The 22261-nt window shown below is 48.2% G+C and overlaps 1 protein-coding gene and 1 non-coding gene across 3 annotated transcripts in view; both read left to right on the top strand.

The window, feature by feature from the left end:
• Positions 1-22261, top strand: part of SETBP1 (SET binding protein 1) — a 426061-nt gene that overhangs the window by 194494 nt on the left and 209306 nt on the right. For both annotated transcript variants that reach the window (XM_075533043.1, XM_075533044.1), the window contains exon 3: positions 20202-20255. In XM_075533043.1, the coding sequence (XP_075389158.1) occupies positions 20202-20255 (54 nt within the window). The remainder of the gene's footprint in view (positions 1-20201; positions 20256-22261) is intronic.
• On the top strand, positions 16568-16699 carry LOC142428429 (small nucleolar RNA SNORA22). Its single transcript, XR_012780331.1, has one exon. It is a non-coding gene; the product is annotated as a small nucleolar RNA SNORA22 (small nucleolar RNA).

Below are 22261 nucleotides of genomic sequence, written 5' to 3'. Positions count from 1 at the left end.
AGCATTCACTCAAGGGACATCCCATGGAACTTACAACCAGCCACCCATTGGAAACTGAACCCTCCCCCCCGTGACTCCCAAAGTACCCCTCTCCCTGTGGGGACACTGGAAACTGCCATCCCTGGGGGGCAGAGAGGGAGGCAAGTTCAGCATGTGCCATGTCTGTGTCACGCTCTCAGGTCCTGATTGCCATCAGTCATTATCAGGTCCACTCTGCTGCCCAGGGCCCTTGTGCATGCCAAGGTCAGTTGATGCCCTAACACAGCACCTCTCAACCTGTGGGTCATGACTCCTTTGGGGGGTTGAACGACCCTTTGACAGGGTCACCCAATTCATAACTGTAGCAAAATGACAATGATAAAGTAGCAATAAAAATAATGTTATGATTGGGGGCGGTCCCCCCACATGAGGGACTGTATGAAAGGGCCACGGCATTAGGTAGATTGAAAACTTCTGCTCTAAGGGGTTCGAATGGCTGGTTGTTCAGAAACGGATTGCCAGACCTTTCTTCAGAGGTGTCTTCAGGGAAAGACATTGGTCTTGGTTTTCGTTACAGATGAACTGTACCCAAGGTTTTGTGCCCGATTCTGGGGACAGATGCAACTCCTACAAGGTCCAGCCCTGTCTCCGGGATCTTCCAGGAGCAGTTAGAGTAGGTACAGAGAGGTGGCCTGCAGTACACTAAACACAGTTGTCCTTAGGGACCTAGATCTGGCTGAGCAGAAATGACTGACCCATATCCTCGTCCTCATCCCAGCCTTGCACACCAGGGGAGGCTATGATTGATCCTGTCCAAGAGGCAGATACTGCCTTCAGTGTCAAGTGACAGGTACAGCTAGAACCCGGTGGAACAGCTCTTAGCCACTGGTCCCAGGAAACTCCCGAAAGAAAGGAGTCTCCACTTGGCCCTGAATGCTGTGCACAGGCTGGGATGTCGGGAAAAAGTGAGGTATCAAGGTTTCCTTAGGATCCAAGTGTAGGTAGAGGAGGAGCTTTGTGCTGGGGTCTCTCTCTCTCTCTCTCTCTCTCTCTCTCTCTCTCTCTCTCTCCCTCCCTCCCTCCCTCCCTCCCTCCCTCCCTCATGCTTGGTTCAGAGAATGCTGCTAGTAGGCTCTCAGGTGGTGTGTGGGCAGGAAGAGGAATTACTGAAGACCTGGGGAAGGGGGCCCTGCAGCACAAAGGATCAGCCCTGAACTGCTCATTGGAAGCTTGGTGGTTCCAGTATACTGGTGGCTCTGTGGGGGAAAGACCAGGCAGTCTGCTCTGGGACAGGGTCACCCCTTTGGAAACCCCGCGGGGGACTTCTGCTCTGTTCCCTGGAGCTGCTGGAGAGGAACTGCAGCACAGCAATGAAAACAAAGGCTGGTGACTGGTGGCTTCTTCTTCTGGGCTCTGCAGATGGCCCTGCCCCTTTAGCTGGGGAGTTCTTCTCTCAGCATCCAGCTTAAATGGTGTCTTAGACAGCTCAGCACCTTCTTCCTTCTCTCTGACACCCTTGCTCAACCGTGTGCACTCTCTCTCTCTTTCTCTCTCTCTCTGGACCTGCTGGCCATAAAACCTGTTTTCCTTTTCCAAGTCTCACTGGCATTGTCTGTAATGTATGTGCGGGGAGGCCAGGGTTCCTTCAGGGCCCAGGCTCACATTAATGCATTAATGACCCCCTGCTTGCCCGCCTACCCCACAGACCACCTGCCCCAAGCCAAGCCCATGAATGCTGGCCTCCAGAGGGGAGTCTTGGGCCTGGGGCTTCCCATGCCCCTCCCCAAGGCTGCTCCCTCTGCTCAAGGATCTGCCAGTGGCTGCCTGCCTGGTGCCCCAGCCTCATGGCCTCTCCTGCCCCTCCCAGGTGCAGGCCACTCTGGGAAGCGGGCAGGAGCCTGGGCTTTGATCACACACACAATAACCTCAGCGCCAAGGCATCCATGCTAATCACTTTTGATTACAAATGGATTAAACTGGACAGCAGCTGCACAGGGCTGCTTTGATGCGGTCCCGCTCGATAATGAGATGCGCAGGCACAGGCTGGGAGGCCACGCCACAGGCCCACCCGGCTCCAGCTCCCCCCCACCCCTCAGCCCCCGGCCTCCCTGGCCACCTCCCTTGCATAGGGCACCTGCCCTGAGACACAGCAGAGACCCAGGTACCTGCACAGACATTGCCCTGATCTGGCCTCGGCCCTCCCCACCACACTGGAGAAGCCCCCCACCTCCCACCTGCAAGGTACCCTTTGCCAATTGTCCCATTGTAGTTTGTGACATTGTTCAGGGGAAAGAGGCCTGTTTCCTCCACTGCCCCAGCAGGGGTGATGGGGAGCCCCAAAGTAAAAGAACAGCTGCTCTACTGAGATGAACCCCCAGCTCCCCCTCACTCCCCACCTCACCCAGAACACAGCCAGCTCCACACAGGACCCACTGGCCTCTCCTCCAACTCCCCCCTCCTTCATCATGTTCTCATTTTGTCTGTGAGGGACAGTAGAGATAATGGTGTCCTCAACAATATCTTTATTTGTCAACTAGGCATAGAGTACATTCAGGTCCCTCCCACCCCCGCCCTCCAGTATATTCTCACAGAGAATCCTGGGAACCAGACAGGACGTTTGTTTATTTCAGAAATAAAGAACCTGACATTGAGGCAGGTTAAAAAGCCCTTCCTGGCCGCCTGGGTGTGCCTGTTTAGGTTCTGAGTGGGCAGCACCCCTGCTCTCCTTCGGGCACTGGCTGAGCATCTCCAGTGTCTGCGGATGACCCCAGGGGAGCGCTGACTGCCTATGTGTGTCTATTTCTGTGACCAGACTGAATCACTGGGGTTGGTGGGCTATCAACAGCTGCCTTGGCTAAGTTGCAAAGCCCAAGGGAGGCAAAGGAGATGAGAGGAATTCAGCACCGAAGCCAAGAATTCTCTGGGCTGTTGTACTCACTACTAAATCTGACCTTGGGGTGTTGCGTGTTGGGCCACTAGAGTTTGAAATGGTATTGGGAAATCCCATTTCTAATAAAAGCTGCCACAGAAGAGCTAGCCTTCCCAGCTATCTCCTGTCCACCCACAGCCCAAGCCCAGCAAGGCAACTTGTCAACCTTATCCTGTCACGGCCACTTAAAGCGTTAGCCCTGGTGGAGCCCTTTCTGCTGCAGCCCACGGATGTCATCCACAATCATTCTGCTTGAAAGGGTTTCAGGAGGCCCTAGGATTGAAGGTGTGGAATATTTAAGAAGCGGTGGTGCAAAATTATGTAACACTAATGTGTTATGACCCTTTGTCTCCATTGTCTCACGTATGTGGTTTTAGTTGAACTTTCTTGACATGGTACAGGTTTTAAGAATATTTCTGATTTTAAATTCAGTCAATCCCTGAGTAATAGGGGTTTAAACTGCCAGGTCCACCCACGAGCTGATTCCCCCACCTCCCCTTCTTGTTATTGTGGCAGGTTCACGCAAGGCAAGCATCCTCTTCAAAGGCTTGTGATGCTAAGCACCTCACCCTCAGCAGTTCAGGCTCTCAGGTGTGGGGATGGAAGGCACTGGAAGAGTGAGGAGCACCCAGTCACCGGAGAGGCAAGGTGCTCCAGAATGGGAAGGTAATGGGTGACAAGGGCACCTCCAGTCTGAGTGCAGCTCCCACTGAACAAGGTTCCGGAGTCAGAGTAGAGATCGAGTCGATGCAGAGCTAGCTGATGTGTGATGTGCTGAACAGGACTGAAATCTTCTCAGCTACATCCTGGGTTCCTGATCATGCAGAGGGCTTAGCGTGGTCGACAAGGCCCACATAGTCCTGTTGGCCGAGGTTGGCCAGGATGTTCAAGACATGCGCGCCCATCTCTAGTGCTTTAGCCAAGACCAGTTGAGCACGCTTTCAGAAACCTGACTGCTTAATATTCCGCCTGAGGACCATAGGACTCTACCCACACCAAGACCTTCAGGGATGGCCAAATAGCTCTGATCTTCCCAACTCTTAACAAGTGACACACGCCTCTCCCAGCATCTTAAGCACACGTGACTGGGGTCATCCTTGGCTCTTGTTCTTCTCTCTGATGCCATGCTTAAACCATCCACAAACACTGTGGGCTGCCCTCCACCCAGCAGCCAGCACTGTGGGCTGCTCTCCGCCGCTCCATCTCATCCTCCACGGAACCCCTTGCTTATTTTACGGGAGGTGGACTTGTCCCGAAGTGCCACTAATGTGGGGAGGATATGTTCATGTCAGTAACGTGCACATCCTGTTCCCCGGGTTCTACGGCTCTCTCTATTCCAGGGTCCGCTCAGCAAAAAGAGGCCTTCCCTAGCCACTGTGTTTAACGCCGGGATTCTCCTTTCTGGCTCTGTTGGCTGTTTTGTTTTTCAATCTGCTGACCTTGGCGATTAGCAGTCTGGCTCATCACCCACGGTGCCACCAGGGCTCCTCAGTCAGAAGCAGAGCTTCTTATAGATGATGCCTCAATTGGGCAGTAGGTAACACTAGCCTTTAGCAATAGACACCAGTTCACATGAACCCTGACAATATCTTGTTTGAGTGGCAGGGCTGGGAATGGTGTTTCATAGACTCCGGGCTTGTCGGGTCACTAGGGGCTCTGAGATTGCCCTGATTCAGGGCAGGCAGTGCCTTACTCTGAATGGTGCAAGGTCATACGGCCAGTGATTCGCTGAGTGTGGCTGCACAAATGAGCATCCCCGGTCCCTGTGGTGGGCCTCCCATTTGTGCTATAAATAAGGAGCTTGGGCATGTGATTCCTGAAGGGGTCTCCGGGAGAGTTAGCAGCTCTTTCCAGTCCTGCTGATGAAGCATCTGTGTGTTCTATTCACTTTGCTCAGTCTCAGTGGGCAGGATATCGAGAGAAATGCCCTCCCAATGAGCCCGCCAAAAATGCTGGGCAAGTTGGCTCCCAAATGGGTGTACTGGTAGCCAGGCACACACGTGTGTTCAGGGCGAACAGAAAGGATCTGGAAGGAGGATGGGCTGGGGTTGGGTGGGTGGGGGCGGGTAGAGCCCACAGTTGCCTGAGGCCACTGGGGTGAGCTGAGAGGAAAGCTTTATTTGCAGAGAGGAGTTGATCCTCTTTGGGTATTTGAGAAGGAAATTGTGACACTGCTTTTAGTGAACTGTAGTACACACACACACACACACTCTCTCTCTCTCTCTCTCTCTCTCTCTCTCTCTCTCTCTCTCTCTCTCTCTCTCTCTCTCTCTCTTTCTCTCTCTCTCTGCAACAAAGCCAAGTACCTACAGAACCAGCCGTTTCCAAAAGTGTGTGCGAAGAATGAGGGCGTTCCCTAGATCGGTAACTTACTACCTTGTGACTTTGAGTGGGTTCCTGAGTGTTGCTGAACATTCTTTTTCCCATTTGTGAAAGGGCTCTCATCCCAGTGCTGGTTATCAGGTTTTTAGGTGGACTGGCTTTTGTGAGCTGATCCCTGGAATGCAGTTAGTCGATTCTGGATTCTTCCAATACTTATGATGTGCCTGAAATTCAGCGGGTCCTCCTAAGCTGGAAGGACAGAAGCAAATGAGAGAGTGTAAAAGACAGGTGAGAGGGAGTAAAGGAGGGAAACACGAAGGAGAATAGATAGACTGGATTCTGCTGATCTAGAAGACACATAGGATGTTTCCGTTCGGAGCAGGCACACAATGCAGCAAGAAGTCAGGAATGAAGCACGTGAACGTTGTCTGCTTTGAGTTCAGAGATATTTCCAGGGGACGATCTAGAGCAGAGACCTTGTGTGCCCATCCTGGGTGGCTGGACAAGTTGGCATAGCCAATGACTCCATTGGAGTTGGTGCTCAGGGCCCTACAAGCCCAGGCTGCTTCTCTGGCAGTCTCCAAGGAGGTAGCTCCTGCCCATTCCTGGATTCCTGAGGCATCCTGAATGATTTAGAAAGAGGACTGGGCTGCCCATTCAGAACTGTGCCCAAATTCTACCTTAGCCCTTCCTTGTAGACACTGGACTACGTAATCAATAAGCACTCGAGTGTGTTCAACTGCAAATGATTGAAAACATCTACACGTGAGGCATTGGTGGTTCCGTGGTGGAATTCTCGCCTTCCATGTGGGCGATTCAAGTTCAATTCCCAGTCAGTGCGCCTACAGCACAGCCACCTATCAGTGGGGCCAGGTGTGTCAGTCAGCATGAAGCCAATGAGTTCCCTGGAGTCTCCAGACTAAAACAGACTAAGGAGAAAGGTCTAGTGATCCACTTCTATAAATAACCCAATGCAAACCTTGTGAATCAAAATGAACCACAATGCATGACAGGACTAGACAGCATTTCCTTCTATGGGCCATGAGCTGGGCCAACTTGACAGGAGCCAAAGACAAGAACAGCAACAGCAATCTGTACTGATAGCAAATGAATTAAAAGTGACAATGAAGTTACAGCATCTCCCTGGGGTAATAACAGGTCATTCACAGGCCCTGCTGAAGTATCAGAGTAATTGCCAATAATTGCCAAGAGGTCAAGGCAGCGAACCTTCCACTTTCCAAGAGGCTTTCATGAAAGACTTGGCTAACTTTTGTGAAAACCACAACCTGCAAGGTTTAACTACCATTGGGTGCAGTATGACTTTGTCTGTCCTAGATATTCACTGGTAATTGTGATTAATTGTTTCAGCTTTGGCCTGAGAGACCCGGATTCTCGGCCAAACTGGCTATACTGAGCTAAAGAGCCAAACTCTTGACTCCAGTGTCCTGGTACTTTCCGAAGGAAGCACCTCCTGGCTGTTCTGTTCTCTTCAGCCGAGTGAGCCAGGGGGGTGTAAATCGATTGCCTGGGATTTGCCAAGGGGATGCATGAGCAAGCTTTCAGACTCGTCTGGAAGCCAAAGGAACAGGTCATCTGGTTCGCCTAAGCAGACATTCAGTAAAATAATGGCGAGAAGAGAGATGCAAGGGTGGATCCCCGATCCCCCACCCCTCCCGGCATCCACATTTTCTAGGCATATGTTCAATGAGGGGAACCTTATTCATTGTCCTTTTGCAGACGTGGCGGACAAACCACAGATGCTGGTGATGTGATTTCTTAATTGTGTTGCAAGACCTGCTGTCCAGATTGGACTGCTGGGAGGCACTCTGTCTGCAGCTCGCTTCTTTCCTGGTAAATTAGTTATGCTTTCTTGAACATGCAGCTTGCTGAACTTCAGAGGAGAAGGGCAGGCCTTGGTGCCTGCAGAAGGCACATAGGAAAGGTAAAGGCAGCGTCTTCCTAGTGGGCAACACTTGACAAGCATTAAAGATTGTATGGCAAGTGCTGAAGAGTCAAGTGAGGGCTCCCCATATGGTCAGTCGGCTCCTGGGAAGAGGTGCCCATTTTAACATCTTTAAAGGGGAGGCGAGCTGGTTCATTCTCTTTCTTCAAGTATTTTCTCTTAGTATTGGGGATGGCTTGCTCACTGGTCTAGAAGTCTTCCTTCTCTTGAGATAGGGGTTTTCAAGATTTCATTTCTTTCAAGTTTCCTCTAGTCAACTCGATCATACATGGAAGCTCCCTTCAGGTAGACCTCAGAAACTGCAGGTCTGCCCAGGATAGCGCAATAATGTGAACATGGAAATGAAGCAAGTCAAAGACCCTGTTGGGTTCTCCCTGCTTACCAAAGTTATGCTTAAACTATATGGTAGTCTAACAAGTGTGCTATGTAGCATTATGGAAAAAAAACTTGAAATATCGTGGTAACTGCCAGAATGTGACAGAGAGACACCAAGGGAGCACATACTCTTGGAGGAATAACTGTACAGATTGACTTGCTCCTTGCAGGGCTGCCGGAACTCCACAAACTCCCTGTCATGGAGTCGATGCCGACTCTTGGCGACCCTGTAGGACAGGGTCAAACCACCCTTGTGAGTTTCTTTGGCTGTATGTCTTTGACACAACCGGTTCCATTTGTGAAGCACCATAAAATGAGGTATACCTGTATACAGCAAAGTAACGACTACGCTGTGGTGTTTCGGGAAAGGTGAGCTGGCTATCTGGACCTCCTGATAACAGCTTCCTCTCAACCCACCTCATGAGTCTCAGGTTACTTTGATGGGATCCAGGTTTGTTAAGGTACAATCTGAAAACGACTGCTCTCTGCCATTCTTGTGCATGGTTCTTTTTGAAATGTCAGCATCATTCCAGATGAGCTCAAACCTGATCCAACAATATTGTGTTTAGGTTCCGTTGAGTCTGTTCGCCTCATAGTGACCCTTCGGACAACAGAACAATGCCCTGTGCCACACCGTCCTCATAATTGTGATCTTCCAGCCCATTGTTGCAGCCAGCCTGTCAGCCCATCTTGTTGAGAGCCTTCCTCTGTTGTGTTGCTTCTCTGTTTTACAAGCATGATATCCTTCGCTAGGAAATGGTCCCGCCGGATATCTTCCAAGTACCTGAGATGAAGTCTCACCATCCTTGCTTCTAAGAAGCCTTCTGCCTATATTTCATCTAAGACAGATTTGTGCATTCTTTTGGCAGTCCGTGATGCTCTCAGTGTCTTCAGCAGCACGAGGGGACATTATACTGTAGTAAACCACGAGCAGTCTGGTCTCATTTTAATCCCTGCTCATCGGTAGCCTCGAAAGTATGTAACATGCTTGAGCTGCATCGTCGTATTCTCTTGAGCTGTTCACAAACAGGGACATTAACATTGTCTCCCCGGTTCCTCCAAGGCTTGCCAGGTCATCCTCTCACCCAGTGCCTCACAAACCAGCCACCCCACCCCCAAATTCCAATTGCACTCCATCATAGTCCTGGTGAGCTGTACTTTGAAGCATCTTAACGTGTTCGGGAAAAATGTATTTAATTACTGAGAAGTTTTAAAAGAGCAGGACAGGTTTCTATAGGTTCACTAGGTTCAACAAACGTGAAACATGCCTCTTCGTCTCAGTCCTGGATTAGGGCAGCCAGAGGCCTCTTCTTTCATTCAATCCCAGTCATTCCAGCTCTAATCTGCAAGAAGAATTAAAGGCATTCCCACCTAGAGGTTGAAATTGCTGTGACTTCAACCACCCGGTTTACGCAGTGCTGGGACAGCCTGGGTATATATAGGTGGAAGACTGCACTCAGAACTCTGACAAAGGCGAGACAGAGAAGGTAAAAGCTCTTTTGGCTACACTCCCCCCCGGGGCGGGGGATTGGTTACACATCTCACCTATAAATATTAGAGGCTCTCATTTAAAAATAATGGGGGGAAAGCTATCAAGATCAGGCTTGCTTAGACATATTTGCAAAGTTATTATTAGCCATCCTTGTTGGATTTTGGGAAGGGAGCCCAAAACGAAGACAGGATGTCAGGGGTTTCAGATTTAACCTTTAAAAATCACACGAGCTGCAGGGGGATTGAGCAAAAAAGACACCTAGCCCAGCTAGGAGGGCCGCTTCCAGGATGTAACTGAGTCTGTGACAGAGCAGAGACCGATGGGACTCTAGCTGCTTTTCATCTGTTCCTTCACCCCCAAAGCCAGGCAGTTAGAGCTAGTTAGTGCTTTGGAATTGGAAAGCTGTCGACCTTTAGCTTGGCTGTGGATTGGACTTCAGCCTCTCCAGGGTGGTGAACTTTTACAGCAGTCTGGGCAGCCATCGTTCTCGGTTAGTCCTGGTTTAGGGCAGCCAGCGGCCTCTTCTTTCATTGAATTCCTCATGGGGACGCAGTACCTGGCCAACTCGGGGCCCACCCCTCTGTCTTGACCACTGGAAATTCTTTGAGAAAGCCTGCACAACTCCTTCAGGTGTCTGTGCCTTGGGGGCTGGGCTGTTCGACCAGAGGCGAGAGAAGACCCAACATAGAATCCTTTGCTTCTGTTTTCCATGTCTTTGGTAGGAGGGGGAGGGGCTGAGATAAATTGTGATTTTTAAAAATCATTTTATTGGGGGCTCATACAACTCTTACCACAGTCCATCCATCCATCCATTGTGTCAAGCACATCTGTACATTTGTTGCCATCATCATTCTCAAAACATTCGCTTTCTACTTGAGCCCCTGTGAGGTTTTTGTTGTTGTCCTTATTGCGGTTGATATTTGGGTGGCTTTGATGTCTCTCTCACTAGCGCCACCTTATGGTTTCTGCTTTCACCACTGTCAAGAGTGGAAGAATCATTCCGAAGCGGCTGTGACGTCATTGACTAAGAGACCTGGGAGGAATCCTGGGGATTCTTCTGCCCACATGTCTTGTGTTTGTCAGCCGAGGCAATGGAAACAGAGTTGAAGCCACTCGTTCCAATGGTTGGGTTACGGGGCTGGTTTGTGTATTCCATGTCCTCACCATTGGCTCACATTGTGTTGCTTTGTGTCCCGGACTGAGATGCTGAGCTGCTGAGACGTCAGGCCTCTGTGAAGCGCATCACTAAATAGATCGGGATAGAAGGGAGAGCATTCCACTCTTGGTAGAAGGTTTCTTCTTTAATCTTCTTTTCTTTTTATTCTCTTAACCTCTGGCATTCATCGCAATTCCTCCTTTTCCTCCAGAGCCTGCCTGTCTGTCTCCAGGTACTTGGGCAGGTAATGCTTTGTTTCAGGCAAAGAAGAATGATGACAGTTGTTGTTTCCCAGTTCCCACTGGGTGAGCCACTTCGCCTCACTGGCCCTCAGTTTACTCTTTGTCAAGGGGACAAGTGGGATAGTGTGTGTGTATGATCTCTAGCGGCCTCAGGCCACCTTCCGCGCAGTGGCTCTCACATGTTTCTGTAAGTTGAGAAGATGGGGTGGGATGGGTTCAGATTCCATCCTGCAGTCAAATAAAAAGCTGGCGGTAATTTATAACATAAAGGTACAAGAGGAGGAGGGCAGGGCTAGCTTCCCATTAAATAGGATAAGGAGAGAAAGGCAGATTGAAGAGAGGTAAACATGTGTTTAATGACAATATTGTGTATTATGGGCAAAGTTGAAAATGGATCATTCTCCCTAAAGACATATTTTCCTCTGTTCTTAATTTGCCTACCTGTGGTTCATCAGTCTATCTGCCCATCCATCCATCCATCCATCCATCCATCCATCCATCCATCCATCCATTTAGAATTTCATCCTCTATCTGTTTTCCTGGCCCACAGCGGGAAGGGAGTATCTGTGAGGAACAAATTGCCAAGAGCTCTTCATTGTGTCCCTGGGGCAACCAGGCTTCCGCTTGTCCAGCTGCACGACATGCGACTCAGATCCTTTTGGACAGATGTCCAGCATGACCTCCATCCTCCCTCTTTTGTGCCTGTGACTGCTTCCCAGAAACATGGGTCCTGGCTCAGCCTCAGGGGTTGATGGAAGTATATTAGGCCTCAACCCACCCAGCTGTGGGTCAGCAGCAGGGATATAGTGATGTCCCTGCAGTGGGAGAAGAGCGAGAAATATAGGAAGCAGCCTATTCCTGTCTTCTGTGTTGGGTGAGCTTCAGTCAGTATAGAGGGTAGCAGGCAGGAATGGTGCTGTCTCTGAGGTCAGTCTTAAGCCCCAACAGTCAGAAAGAGATACTGCTTGCTGCAGGTATATAATAGGTAATTTCGAGTGAGGGAAGCAAGGGTGCATAGGGTGAGAGGAGAACAGGAGACTAGGACACTTCTGCTGAGTCTGCTTTGCCTCTCATTCCAACAAACCTCCAATTGCCCTCTAGCCAGTAACGTCATGGCTACCCAATGCGTGTCAAGCAGTATAGTGCCCCCATATTACCATTGGTAGCTGGCTTTGCAAAAGGCTTCAGGGTACACTGGGCCCTCCAACCTGTGGGCTAGCAGCCATATGCATTAGCCACTCGTACGCCCCTCCCTGCAGCCGTGACCAGGGATCCCCAGGTCCTCTTCCAGCCCTCCCTGCCCTGAGCTCTGTGTGGCCAAAAGAAAAGAATTAAAAACAAAAACTTAGGATAAGAGGGAAATTGTAATTCTTAAAAAACAGACCCCAGACCTTCTAATATGTTGAATCTGGATTGTTCTAGAGAGCAGCAGGCCCTGTTGGGGGTGAGAACATGTCATGTCATGTCAGTGTCATGGGCTCCCAGGCACACTGCCCCGTTCCACCAGACAGGCAACAGACTTTTCTCTTACCTTTACCTTAGCCATACAATCTTGCCCACCCTCCTTCCCCAAACCCACTTCACCAGCGGTTTTCAATCTGTGGGTGGCGACCTCTTGGGGGTCCAATGACTCTTTCACAGGGATCTTCCTAAGACCATTAGAAAATACATGTCTTAGGAACCGAGACATGGCTCCTCTATCCATCTCCAGGCGGGTCCACCCACATGCAGACACACGGACTACACAAGTACTGGCTGATACACAGGTGGTTACCCATTCTATACCATGCTTCAAGACAAAATTTCATTTATTTGTCATTAGAAATAAATACTTCACAACATAGAATTACATATTGTTTTTGTGATAAATCACTGTGATTTAATTAAGTCCAATTTGTAACAATGAAAATACATCCTGCCTATCAGATATTTACATTATGATTCATAACAGTGGAAAAATTACAGTTATGAAGTAGCAACAGAAATAATTTTATGGTCGGGGGTCACCACCACGTGAGGAACTAACTGCATTAAAGGATCACAGGTGGCATGAGGAAGGTTGAGAACCACTGCTCTAGAGCCCCTCCCTGGGAGCTGTGCAGACATCTGGCCATTCTGAACAAAGGGCAGCTCTGCTCAGCACTTGAGCCTGAGGGAAGTGCTCAGGGCCACCTAACCTAGGACTGCTCTTTCCTCCCTCTCTCTCCCTCCCTGGGAGCATCCCTCCCCTCTCAGCCAGGCACAGGTGGGCTTTGACAGTTTCCCATGGGGCTTTTTACAACTTGTTGGGGTGGGGGTGTTTGGAGAAGGACTTTGAGGACATGCTCATATCTTCTTGTCCATTTCTGCATTCCTGAGCATGCCTGCCCCTCTTTCTGGAGAGAGGTATGGGTAGTTATATAATCCTTTGTCAATTTGAGAGATGATGACTGAGGGGTGGAGTCTAACCTGTCAATTAGGTCATAGTCAATGAGGCTTCTTGTGGGCATGGCCTTCCCCTAAGGATTATGGGAAATCTGATTTCCTCTTTGGAGACTGGAGACACTTCTCTCTCTCAGCTGACTCCCTGTGAGACTTTGCAGCTGACAAGACACATGGAACTAATCCCTGAGCTGGAGAAGCCACATGGACCTACACTGATGCAACTGGACCTCTAAAGCCCGAGAAGCCAGTAGAGACCCCTGCAAGTGCTGAGATGCTTGCATCGCCACTGGATCCAAAGACTTTCTACCCACTGGGCTGTGACCGTCCTGCATTCAGCATCATTGCATGTATTTCGTGAGTCTGAAGAGGACTTTATAGATTGTTTACAGACATATGGGCTAATATAGGACTTATGAGCTTGGACTGGACTAGGTAGAGATGCTTTCTTAATGTACAATTACCCTTTATATAAAAATCTTCTATATATAAGTTTCTGTGGATTTGCTTCTCTAGTTGACTCTGACTAACACAAGGTATACAGAGACAGCAGCAGCATGTTGTACCTGAGTGTTCGAGTTGGTCAGAGAGGAGGCAGGCATTAGCGAGAGTGAGTTCTGCAGAAACAAGGAGAAATTAGCCAGCCAAAAGTCAGGGGACCCACCCTGGCCTGTTGCTCACTGCCTGCATGAGCTTTTTAAAAAGAGGCACATCAAAGCCTCTTTTTCTGAAAATTAGGATTTACTCTGGAGTGTATCACTTTGGAGGAAGAAGGTTCTTTTGCCATTGGAATTGTCCGCAGGAAGCAGCGAGGAGCTGGGCCTCTCTGGGCGGTTGAAGGAGGGAGAGGAGATGCATGGGGCCCTTGATGCTTACCCAGTCCTTCACTCACGTTAGTAAGCTGAAGTGGCTCCTCACCTTCTCCCAGAATGGAACTGTGTTTGGGGTTCCAGCTCTAAGTGGTCTATGGTTTAGACGTGCTTTCTCCCCTTTCCTGCATTCCAAGTCTCCCCTGGACCAAGGGCCCAGTTTGGGGCATGGGAAGACAACACAGCGCTGGGCCTGGTTTTCCCCAGAGCTCAGGTGCTTGTTGAGAACATAATGGCCTAGCATGGTCTCAGGGGCCAGGAGCCACATAAGGTGGGAGCTGGGACTTGCTGGCAAGGAAAGACAGACTCCTTTCAGCAAGCAGTTAGCAAAGGGGTCACATGACTTGCCTTTGGTTGGCTCCCAGGTCAGCTGATAACCTAAACGTCCTTTGACAGTGAGTGGAATCACCCAGAGACTTCCAAGTCAGGAATTCAAGTCTCAAAAGCGACAAGATTGCTGTCCTTGAAGCTGCCCTCCTGCCCCCATCCTCGGATGAGCACACATATCTAAATTATGATAGGCATGTGTTAGTCTAGAGAAACGAATCTGAGAAACTCTTAGGTGTCTAAGAGATAATTTTATATCCAAGAGTATTGTTTTTTTTAAAATAAACATTCCAGTCCAGTCCTCCGGAACAAGTCAATAAGTTTTATATTAGCACATAAATCCAATATTAGCTCATATGTTCGATACGAATCCATACATTTGTCTACAGACTCATGCAATATGTGCAATGATGCTGAGAACAGGAAGATCACAGGCCAGTGGTTGAAAATCTGTGGATGCCTCCCAGCTTTCCATGTGGCTCCTTCAGCCATAGAACTCTGGTTGCCATCAGCATAGCTTCATGTGGCTTGTCAACAGGAATGTGAAGCAGGGAGAGTGTGTGTCCCACCTCCTGGGAGGGAGACAGGAATTCTCCGAAGCCCCAGGAGAAGGTCATGCCCACACAGAGGCATCATGGGCTATGACCTGATTGATAGGCTAGACTCCACCCCTCTGCTCAAGTTGACAATCATGTAACTACCACAACCCATGTCACATGTTATTGTTTCCTCTATACTCCAGGGAGATCTCACAATCTTTCACCCTGGGACATGGTTCACTATGCAGCCTGTTCACTCTCGAACTCGCCTCCCTTCAATGAGGTTCCTCCGATGAAGTGTAAGGCAGCAGGTACAAGTGAACTTGTTCCCATCTCCCTGCAGGTGATTGATGCGTTCAGATAACTGGGTGTCTCCCTCCTGCAGGAAATGCCCCAGATACTGAATGCCATTTCCTTTTGCCCCCTTGAAGGATGTCAAAATGTGTCTCTCCACTTTTGCCTCTTGGTTCAACGAGTTGAGTCATTCTTGTCCTCATCTCGGGTCTAAATTGACAGTAGCCTCTTCTTTCTTTGGAAGTCACTTGGTCAACAGGGTTTTTGTTGTTGTTGTTGTTTTGACTAATTATAGGTACAGACTCTTTTCAACCCTTGAAGAGATGGCAAAGTTACCTAAGATATGTCCCACTGTCTTGGTAGACATAGGCTTGTTAAACCCGTGGTCATTGAGTCAGTTCCAATTCACTCCTGGCATCGGAGTAGAACCGTGGTCTGTTGGATGGTCTTTCCTTCCAGCTTCCTCTAGGTAGATTAAACTCTCCGGCCTTTTGAGCGGCAACCTAGCATGTGAACCTTTGGCACCACTCTGCGATGTCACTGCCTGTTGGGTGGAGAAGGTCTGAGAGCATAGAAATGAAATTTAAATAATTAAGGCCTATACTGCATTTGCCTAACTCAGTCTTAAGGAGAGCCCATGGGGATTTGAAGTTCCCCAGGAAGATAGGAACATCTTTGTTGAGCTTAGGATGTAAGGAATCATGACGTAGAATGCCATATGTCTACTTTCCATAAAACAAGTGGGAGTGGTCATCCCTTAATCTCAAAACCATTGATGTGAGCACAGAGTGCCTCTTTTAAGATACTCTGAATGTTGTTATAGTCGTTATCCATCTGGGATATCAGAACTAGAAAAGACTAGAGGTTGTTAGCCTCGTGGCTGCAGCATACCTGGTCAGCTCTGTGAAAAGGTGGTAGAAGGGTTCATGCCAGCTCCATGCTCTTAGGACAAGAAGACCTTCAAATGTGTTTTCCCATCTGGTGACAGATCACTAACCCTGTCCTTGCAAAAGTCACTCCTTCTAGATCACCTGCGTACATTCAGAGGGCTAGTTTTTATTGATAGGTCCAGAAGAACAGATGGCCATTATGAAATCAATAAAAAGATGTCTGATAGCCAGGTAAGGGACATTGATGGAGGCATATTCTTTGTTATTGTCTGTGGCTCATTTGATTCGTAATCTGCTGTCATCTGCCTGGTATTCATCTTAAATGTCTCGACCCTTCAGCAATGTATCCACAGTGCACTCTAATCTGGAGGCAGATTATTTTAGAAGAAAAAACAAACATGCACTTGAGGATGATAAAGTTTGGTTTTCGATCCTGAAGACACACGCTCCTGGTATGAACCGTGATTAGTAAGCACTGTCCAGTCCACGCTCACCATCAGTGACCCCATGCACAGCCTTGGCTGCTGGGTTTGATCCCATTCTTGTAGCCACTGTGTCAGTCCTTCTCATCCAGGGACGTCCACTGTTTGGCTGACCCTCTGGTTTCCTAAGCATGATGCCCTTCTCCCCTCCATCCTCCTGGTTCTTGACCAGATGCTACCTCCTGAAGTGCGGGGATGTCAAGAAATGCTGATAGGCAAAGTGGCTCTGTGTCTTCCAGATTCTTCTGATGTTGTTCAATATTATGCCCATAAAAATCTTTAGTCCTTCACACAGTGAACACCAGGGTGTGCTTCGTAGTTCCCTTGGCTTTGACACTGCTAGAGCGATGTCTGGTCTTTTTCTCTCCATTGAAGGGCACGTCCATCCTTTCAAATGTATTCAAAAGGCCAGAACATCTTCGAAAAAGCCCCAAAAAACAAAACTTTAGTCTGACAACTCAAGGGTTGAATTTTTATTCTCTCAGGTGGAGAAGCGCCAATCATATTCTTTCCTTTGGGTTTCTAACACCAGCTCTTTGCATGGTAATACTGTCTTCTCAACTCGCTTTTTGAAATCTGTTCAGCTCTTTAACTTCACCGCTTAGGTTCAGTTTTGCTGTTTTCCACTCAGTTTTGCTAGTTCCAAAATATCTTCTGACTTCCAGTTTGACCATTTCTTTCCTGATTTTTTTTTTAATGATCATTTTATTTTTGCTTTTTTTCATGCTTGATCTCCTTGATGTCCTTTCTTGACAGGCTTGCCCTGTAGTCTTTAGTGTTCCATGCATCAGTTTTAGTCCTGAAATGGTCTCTATGTTCAGGTGGGGCGCCCTCAAGGGTATTTTGGGGGCAATTGTTTCTATTTTCTTGAATTTGTTTTCATTTCCTTCAATTGCAAGACTTGAATATGCATAGAAGCAACTGATATGCAAGCAACTTCTGGCCTCGTGATGGTTGATTCTGAGTTTCCCCCAAATGTATTTGACTTGATTCTTAGGTTTTTCATCCAGATAGATCCTTGTGTGCAGTTGCCATTCTAATGTTGAAAAGAGATATTTTTAAGGAATAAGTCATTGAACTTACCAAATCCTATCGTGCATTATCCAGCATTGTTCCTATTAGCAAGGCCATATTTTCTAAATACTTTTGTTTACAGTTTTTGTATTCCCAATGTCAATTCCTATCAGTACACTTTGATTGCACGTTTGACCAATTTCAGACTGGAAAAGTTGGTAAAAATCTTCAGTGGTTTTCATCTTTGCCAGTAGTGGCTAGTACCTAAATTAGAACTATCATCACATTAAGTGGACTTCCTTGAAGGTGTGTTGTATTATCCTATTATTGGCAGTGTTATACTTCAGAATAGATCTTAAAGAGTTCTTGACAATCAACGTGATTCTTCTTCAATTTGTTATTCCCAATATTGTAGGCCATGTGCTTGTCTTATATACAGTAGCCAATACACTACATTTCTATTCTCTAATGCTTACGATATCAATCTCAAGTGTTCTTTTGTTTTTCACAAATTCCAGTTTTCCAAGATTCATACTTCACCCATTCAGTGTTCTAGTTTGTAATGGATAGTTTCAGTGATTGCTTCTCACTGTGAGCGGTGCTTTACCCAAACAAGGCTATTCCACATCTATGCCTCCGTTTCCATAAAATGAATAAGCTTTCTAGCGCATGAGGATTAAAAAAATGAAAATAGATAAAGGTATAAAGCAATCATGACTGTGTTGAGTAGCCACACTATCCTCAGTGATTACAATTCTCTCCTTCCTCCATAGTGTCTGTGGGACAAGCACTTAGCAACTGCACAGAGCTCTGTGAGTTGGGCACATCATTTCTACATCTGCTTTGTACTTATCTCACTGCCTCTCATTTCAGGTTCATGTCAGCCTCCACCTAACATGACCTCTAGCTGTGATCTCTTGCTTGATCTTCAGGGTTGACATTCACACTCAGTCACACGATCTTCTGCCTCCTCTCTCACATACTTAAGTCTTACCCTTTGACTAAATTGTAGGATCCTTGAAGGCTAGGCAAGGACTTCTTCTTGTCCTTCTTTGCCCTTGAGTGGCCTCCGTCTCAGAGTAACCCCATGTCCCACAGGGTGAAATGCTGCCCAGCCGAGAACCATCCCTGCAATTGATGGGGAGGATCAACCGTTGTGATTCCCTAGGGTTTTCTTGGGCTTATTTTCAGAATAAGATGATCATATCTTTCTTCAAAGCCCATCTTAGATGCACTATAAAAGCCTGTTCCCCATCCCAGCTACCATTAACTGATGGGTGGTGGCTGTGCTTAAGGTGCATTAGCCAGGAAGGGAGCCAGTCTGCAGCGTGGAAGGTGAGAAGTCCACCATTGAACAACCACTGTGTCAAGGGCATGGCCTAGGTTTTATTATTGAGCTTGGTCTTTGGTGCCATAGCAAGTCCCTTAAGGGATTGTCACTTGGCTGTTGAATTATAACCAGAAGGTTTCCACTTCTTTGTGAATCTGGATCCTGCCACCTTTTCCAGCCATTGTCCACATGGTAGATCTCCCCTGTTTCCCTTCCCCCTGGGCTTGGGTAAGGGGAGGTGGTGTGGCTTTGGGGTTTGCCACATCCTGGCTTCTCAGTCCCAGCTGTAACAGTACTTCAGTGCCTTCTTTGTCAGAGTCATAGAGGGAGGCGAAAAGACCCAGTTGTGCTTTTCAGAAGGTGGCAGGCCTTGAAGCCCAGCAGTACTCCCTCTCTTTCCTGAACCAAACACAATATTGTTACAGCAAACATGAAACCGTTCCTGTTTTTCACAGATGCTCTGCAGGCCTAACAGAGCTAGCAGCTACCTTCCTTGAATCAGAATAAGCACCTGCCCCCTTTCTCTTGATATCATGCACTTTCCCGGCATTTTTTTTTGGAACAACAGTAACAAAGCTGGTTATTTTATTTCTGTTTTTTTGGCACCAAAAATAGGCATAGGGTTTTAAGGATTGATATCGAGGGCAAATCCTGGGAGAAGGGCAAAACTCTGACCTTCCTCTCTAGTATTAATCAAACACAGGGGCAGAAAACCCAGAAAGCTAACGCATAACCCTCGCATATTATACACGAGTATCTGAGACGCCAGCTAGGGACACCTAAATAGTCCATTCAGTCTAAGACGGCCTGTGATCAAGGGAACCCGGAGGTGTGGGGAGTTCAGAAGTAGAAGGCTATTTGTACTGGTCTGACTTAAAAAGAAAGAAAACACTCCTAGAGAAGAGTGACCTGTATGGGACTTTGAAGGCAGTTCTTCTTAACTTTTTGCATCTTAGACTACTTGGCTAATTAAAAGAGAGCCAACTACCCCAGCCCTGAGGAAACATATACCTCCATAGAGTTGCACCTACGGTCTTTGGATGAGACTGCTGAGAGGCAGCCAAAATTAGCTCCAAAGAAAGGCCAAGCAGTGTCCTTAACAAAAGTCCCCCCTGAAGACCCTCCTGAAGCAGAATTTTAGTGCAACACACACAGCGGCCATCGTGGTCGTGAGTCAGAAGTGACAGCACAGAAATTGATTGGACTGTTTTTGTTTCATTTTCTATAGACTTAAGCATAATTATATTTAAAGTGTCAGGGCAGTTGTGAGCCTGAAATGTCTCCCAAGCTCATGATCCTTAATTGCAGACCTTTCCAGAGGCCAGTAGAAGGTCAGGGAGGGCATCAAGAGGGAACTAGGAAATCAGACACATGGTAGCAGGACCCCAGGTGAGAGGAAGGACCAATTCCTAGCCCAGAGACATCCAGTAGGTTCACACTTAGTCCTTCGGTTCTGCTTCTGTGTGTTCCGGATCTAAGCTAGGGTGAGTTCACTGCTGGTTGACTAGTTACCTTAGGGATACCGTGTGTACACTTTGAGCAGTGTCAATAAGGAAAACTCTCTTCTTCTTTGACAGCTTCTCGCAGCCAGTGACCTTGCAGCCAACGACCTCAAAGGATTTCAGCCACAGGTAAGTCCCACGGATCCTGTTATGCATTTTTGAAAAAGTGAAAAGTTACCTAGCTGGGCCATGATCAAATGAACTTGGCGATGAGGGTGGGGATTTGGATTTCCTGCCCCTAAACTCAAGGTACCCTCCATGAGAGCTACCTGGTAGTTGCCCCTCCCTCCAGTCCTTTCTTCCATCCTATGGAGAACAAGAGAGCCTCTCTCTGCTTTTCCTCCTAATGTGTCCTAGGTGGGGTAATATAACCTTTGGGGTCAGGGAATCTAGACCAAGATCCTGGAAACAGTTGGATAGTGACTCAGCTGAAGAAACCAAGTCTTTGCGGGGAGGTGGGGGGGATGGAGTGAGTCCTTCATCCCGTGCGTGCTCTTTGTCTCTCTTTATTTTGGACACAATATTCATGTTTCTATAATCTTCATGTGCAAATGCTTAGCAGCCACAATCTGGTGGCCAAGTGAAACTTACACAACTGTAGAAACCGATGACCTTGGTGAAGAAACAGGCCACCATTATCTCTGGCCAGATCCTGCCGTGGAGGCTGCGGTGGGGAGGGGACAAACTCAGGCGAACATGGTGAGGGCAGTATGCAGAGTTCTTGGCCGAGATTGAGGACAGCCTATCATTCCAGCTAGGGAAGGGGAGTCACTGTCCACACACAAGCATGAAGAACCCCTATGCCCATGGACATGAACATTCACTGGACACACAGAAGGCCTGGTCTTCTGCTCGCGACCCTGTGCTGCTTGAGCGCGTGTACAAAACAACCCGACTGAGAGTCAGAACAATGGCACGTGAGCCCCACTGTACCCGCTCTTCATTCTGAGACTTTGGGTTACCTCTCCAACCCCCTTCCCCCAAAGCCAGTGCCTGCCTCAGGATCTCAGAATGTGGTTTCTTTGTGGGAAAATCCATCATAGCTTAACTCATGGCAGTGACCTTGGGGGAATAGAATATGAAAATTGCAATAGTTTGACTTCTGTACCTCGGCAATGGTTTCTTCTTAATTCCTACTTCACCTCCAGGGTCTCTCTGTGCCCTTTGGTCCTTTTTACCTGTTTCCTAGGTGGGGTGCCATTCTACTGCTTGGCACACTAGGTTCCAGCCCGCGGTGAGAAAGGGCCCAGGATTACACAGAGAACTAGGGAGCAGTGCAATCAGTGGGAAGGGGGAGCTTAAAGAATGTGGGAGAACAATGGAAGCACCCCAATGAGAGAGCAATGGCAGATGTTTCCATGGCGGATTTTTTGATCCTTGGTCAGGGGTGCAGGGAGGTTTAGAAATTGATCGTAAAACCTGTTTCGACCATGGCGAACTGGTCATTAATTAGAACTCTTAGGTATTCAAGCACACTTCCGGTTGAGTTAAAGGAATGGAAAACCAAAAGCCAAAGCAAGTCCATGTTGATCCAGACACCACCCACACCCACCTCCACTTACCACAGCGTCATCCTGGCTTGAGATTTGTTTTTATCTGAAAATGTATGGAAAAATGAAGAGAAGAAAGGCTTTCTTTGATCTATGCCTGGCAGCTTGGGAAGGGCTCATGGGGTGGGGGTGGGGGAGGTTTCAGCACTTGGGGTGGTTTTCTGTTCTGGATTTGTCTGGATTGGCATAGTTTCCGTTAGAGGCTCTCGTGTCCTCCGCTCCGCGTCTCTTTAGATAAACTTCTAGAAGCTAGATTTGAAATGAACGATGACGTGCAGGAAAAGCTAGACATCATTGGGGGGTACCCATCATATCTGAGAGCATGATGGTTGGCACACCACTTCTGTGTGCCCGAGTTTCTGGTACCAATGGTGCCCCCCTCACCCCCCCAACCTTCCCAACCCTCCCAACCCCCCCACTGCAGCTGGGTCTTTCCACATTGTTCCATTGGTATGTCATCCCCGCAAGGCTGGAAACATAAAGCATAATTTTTGACTCCTCAGGATGCCTGTTCCTGAGGCCAGGAAGTCCTGGGAATCTTGTGGCTAGGGTGCAGTGCCCAGATCAAAGTCAATCCTCTGGTCT

Source organism: Tenrec ecaudatus, chromosome 15 (genome assembly GCF_050624435.1).
Source record: "Tenrec ecaudatus isolate mTenEca1 chromosome 15, mTenEca1.hap1, whole genome shotgun sequence".
NCBI classification, from domain to species: Eukaryota; Metazoa; Chordata; class Mammalia; order Afrosoricida; family Tenrecidae; genus Tenrec; species Tenrec ecaudatus.
The sequence above is the reverse complement of the archived record's forward strand: the minus strand, read 5'-3'. Positions and strand labels throughout refer to the sequence as shown.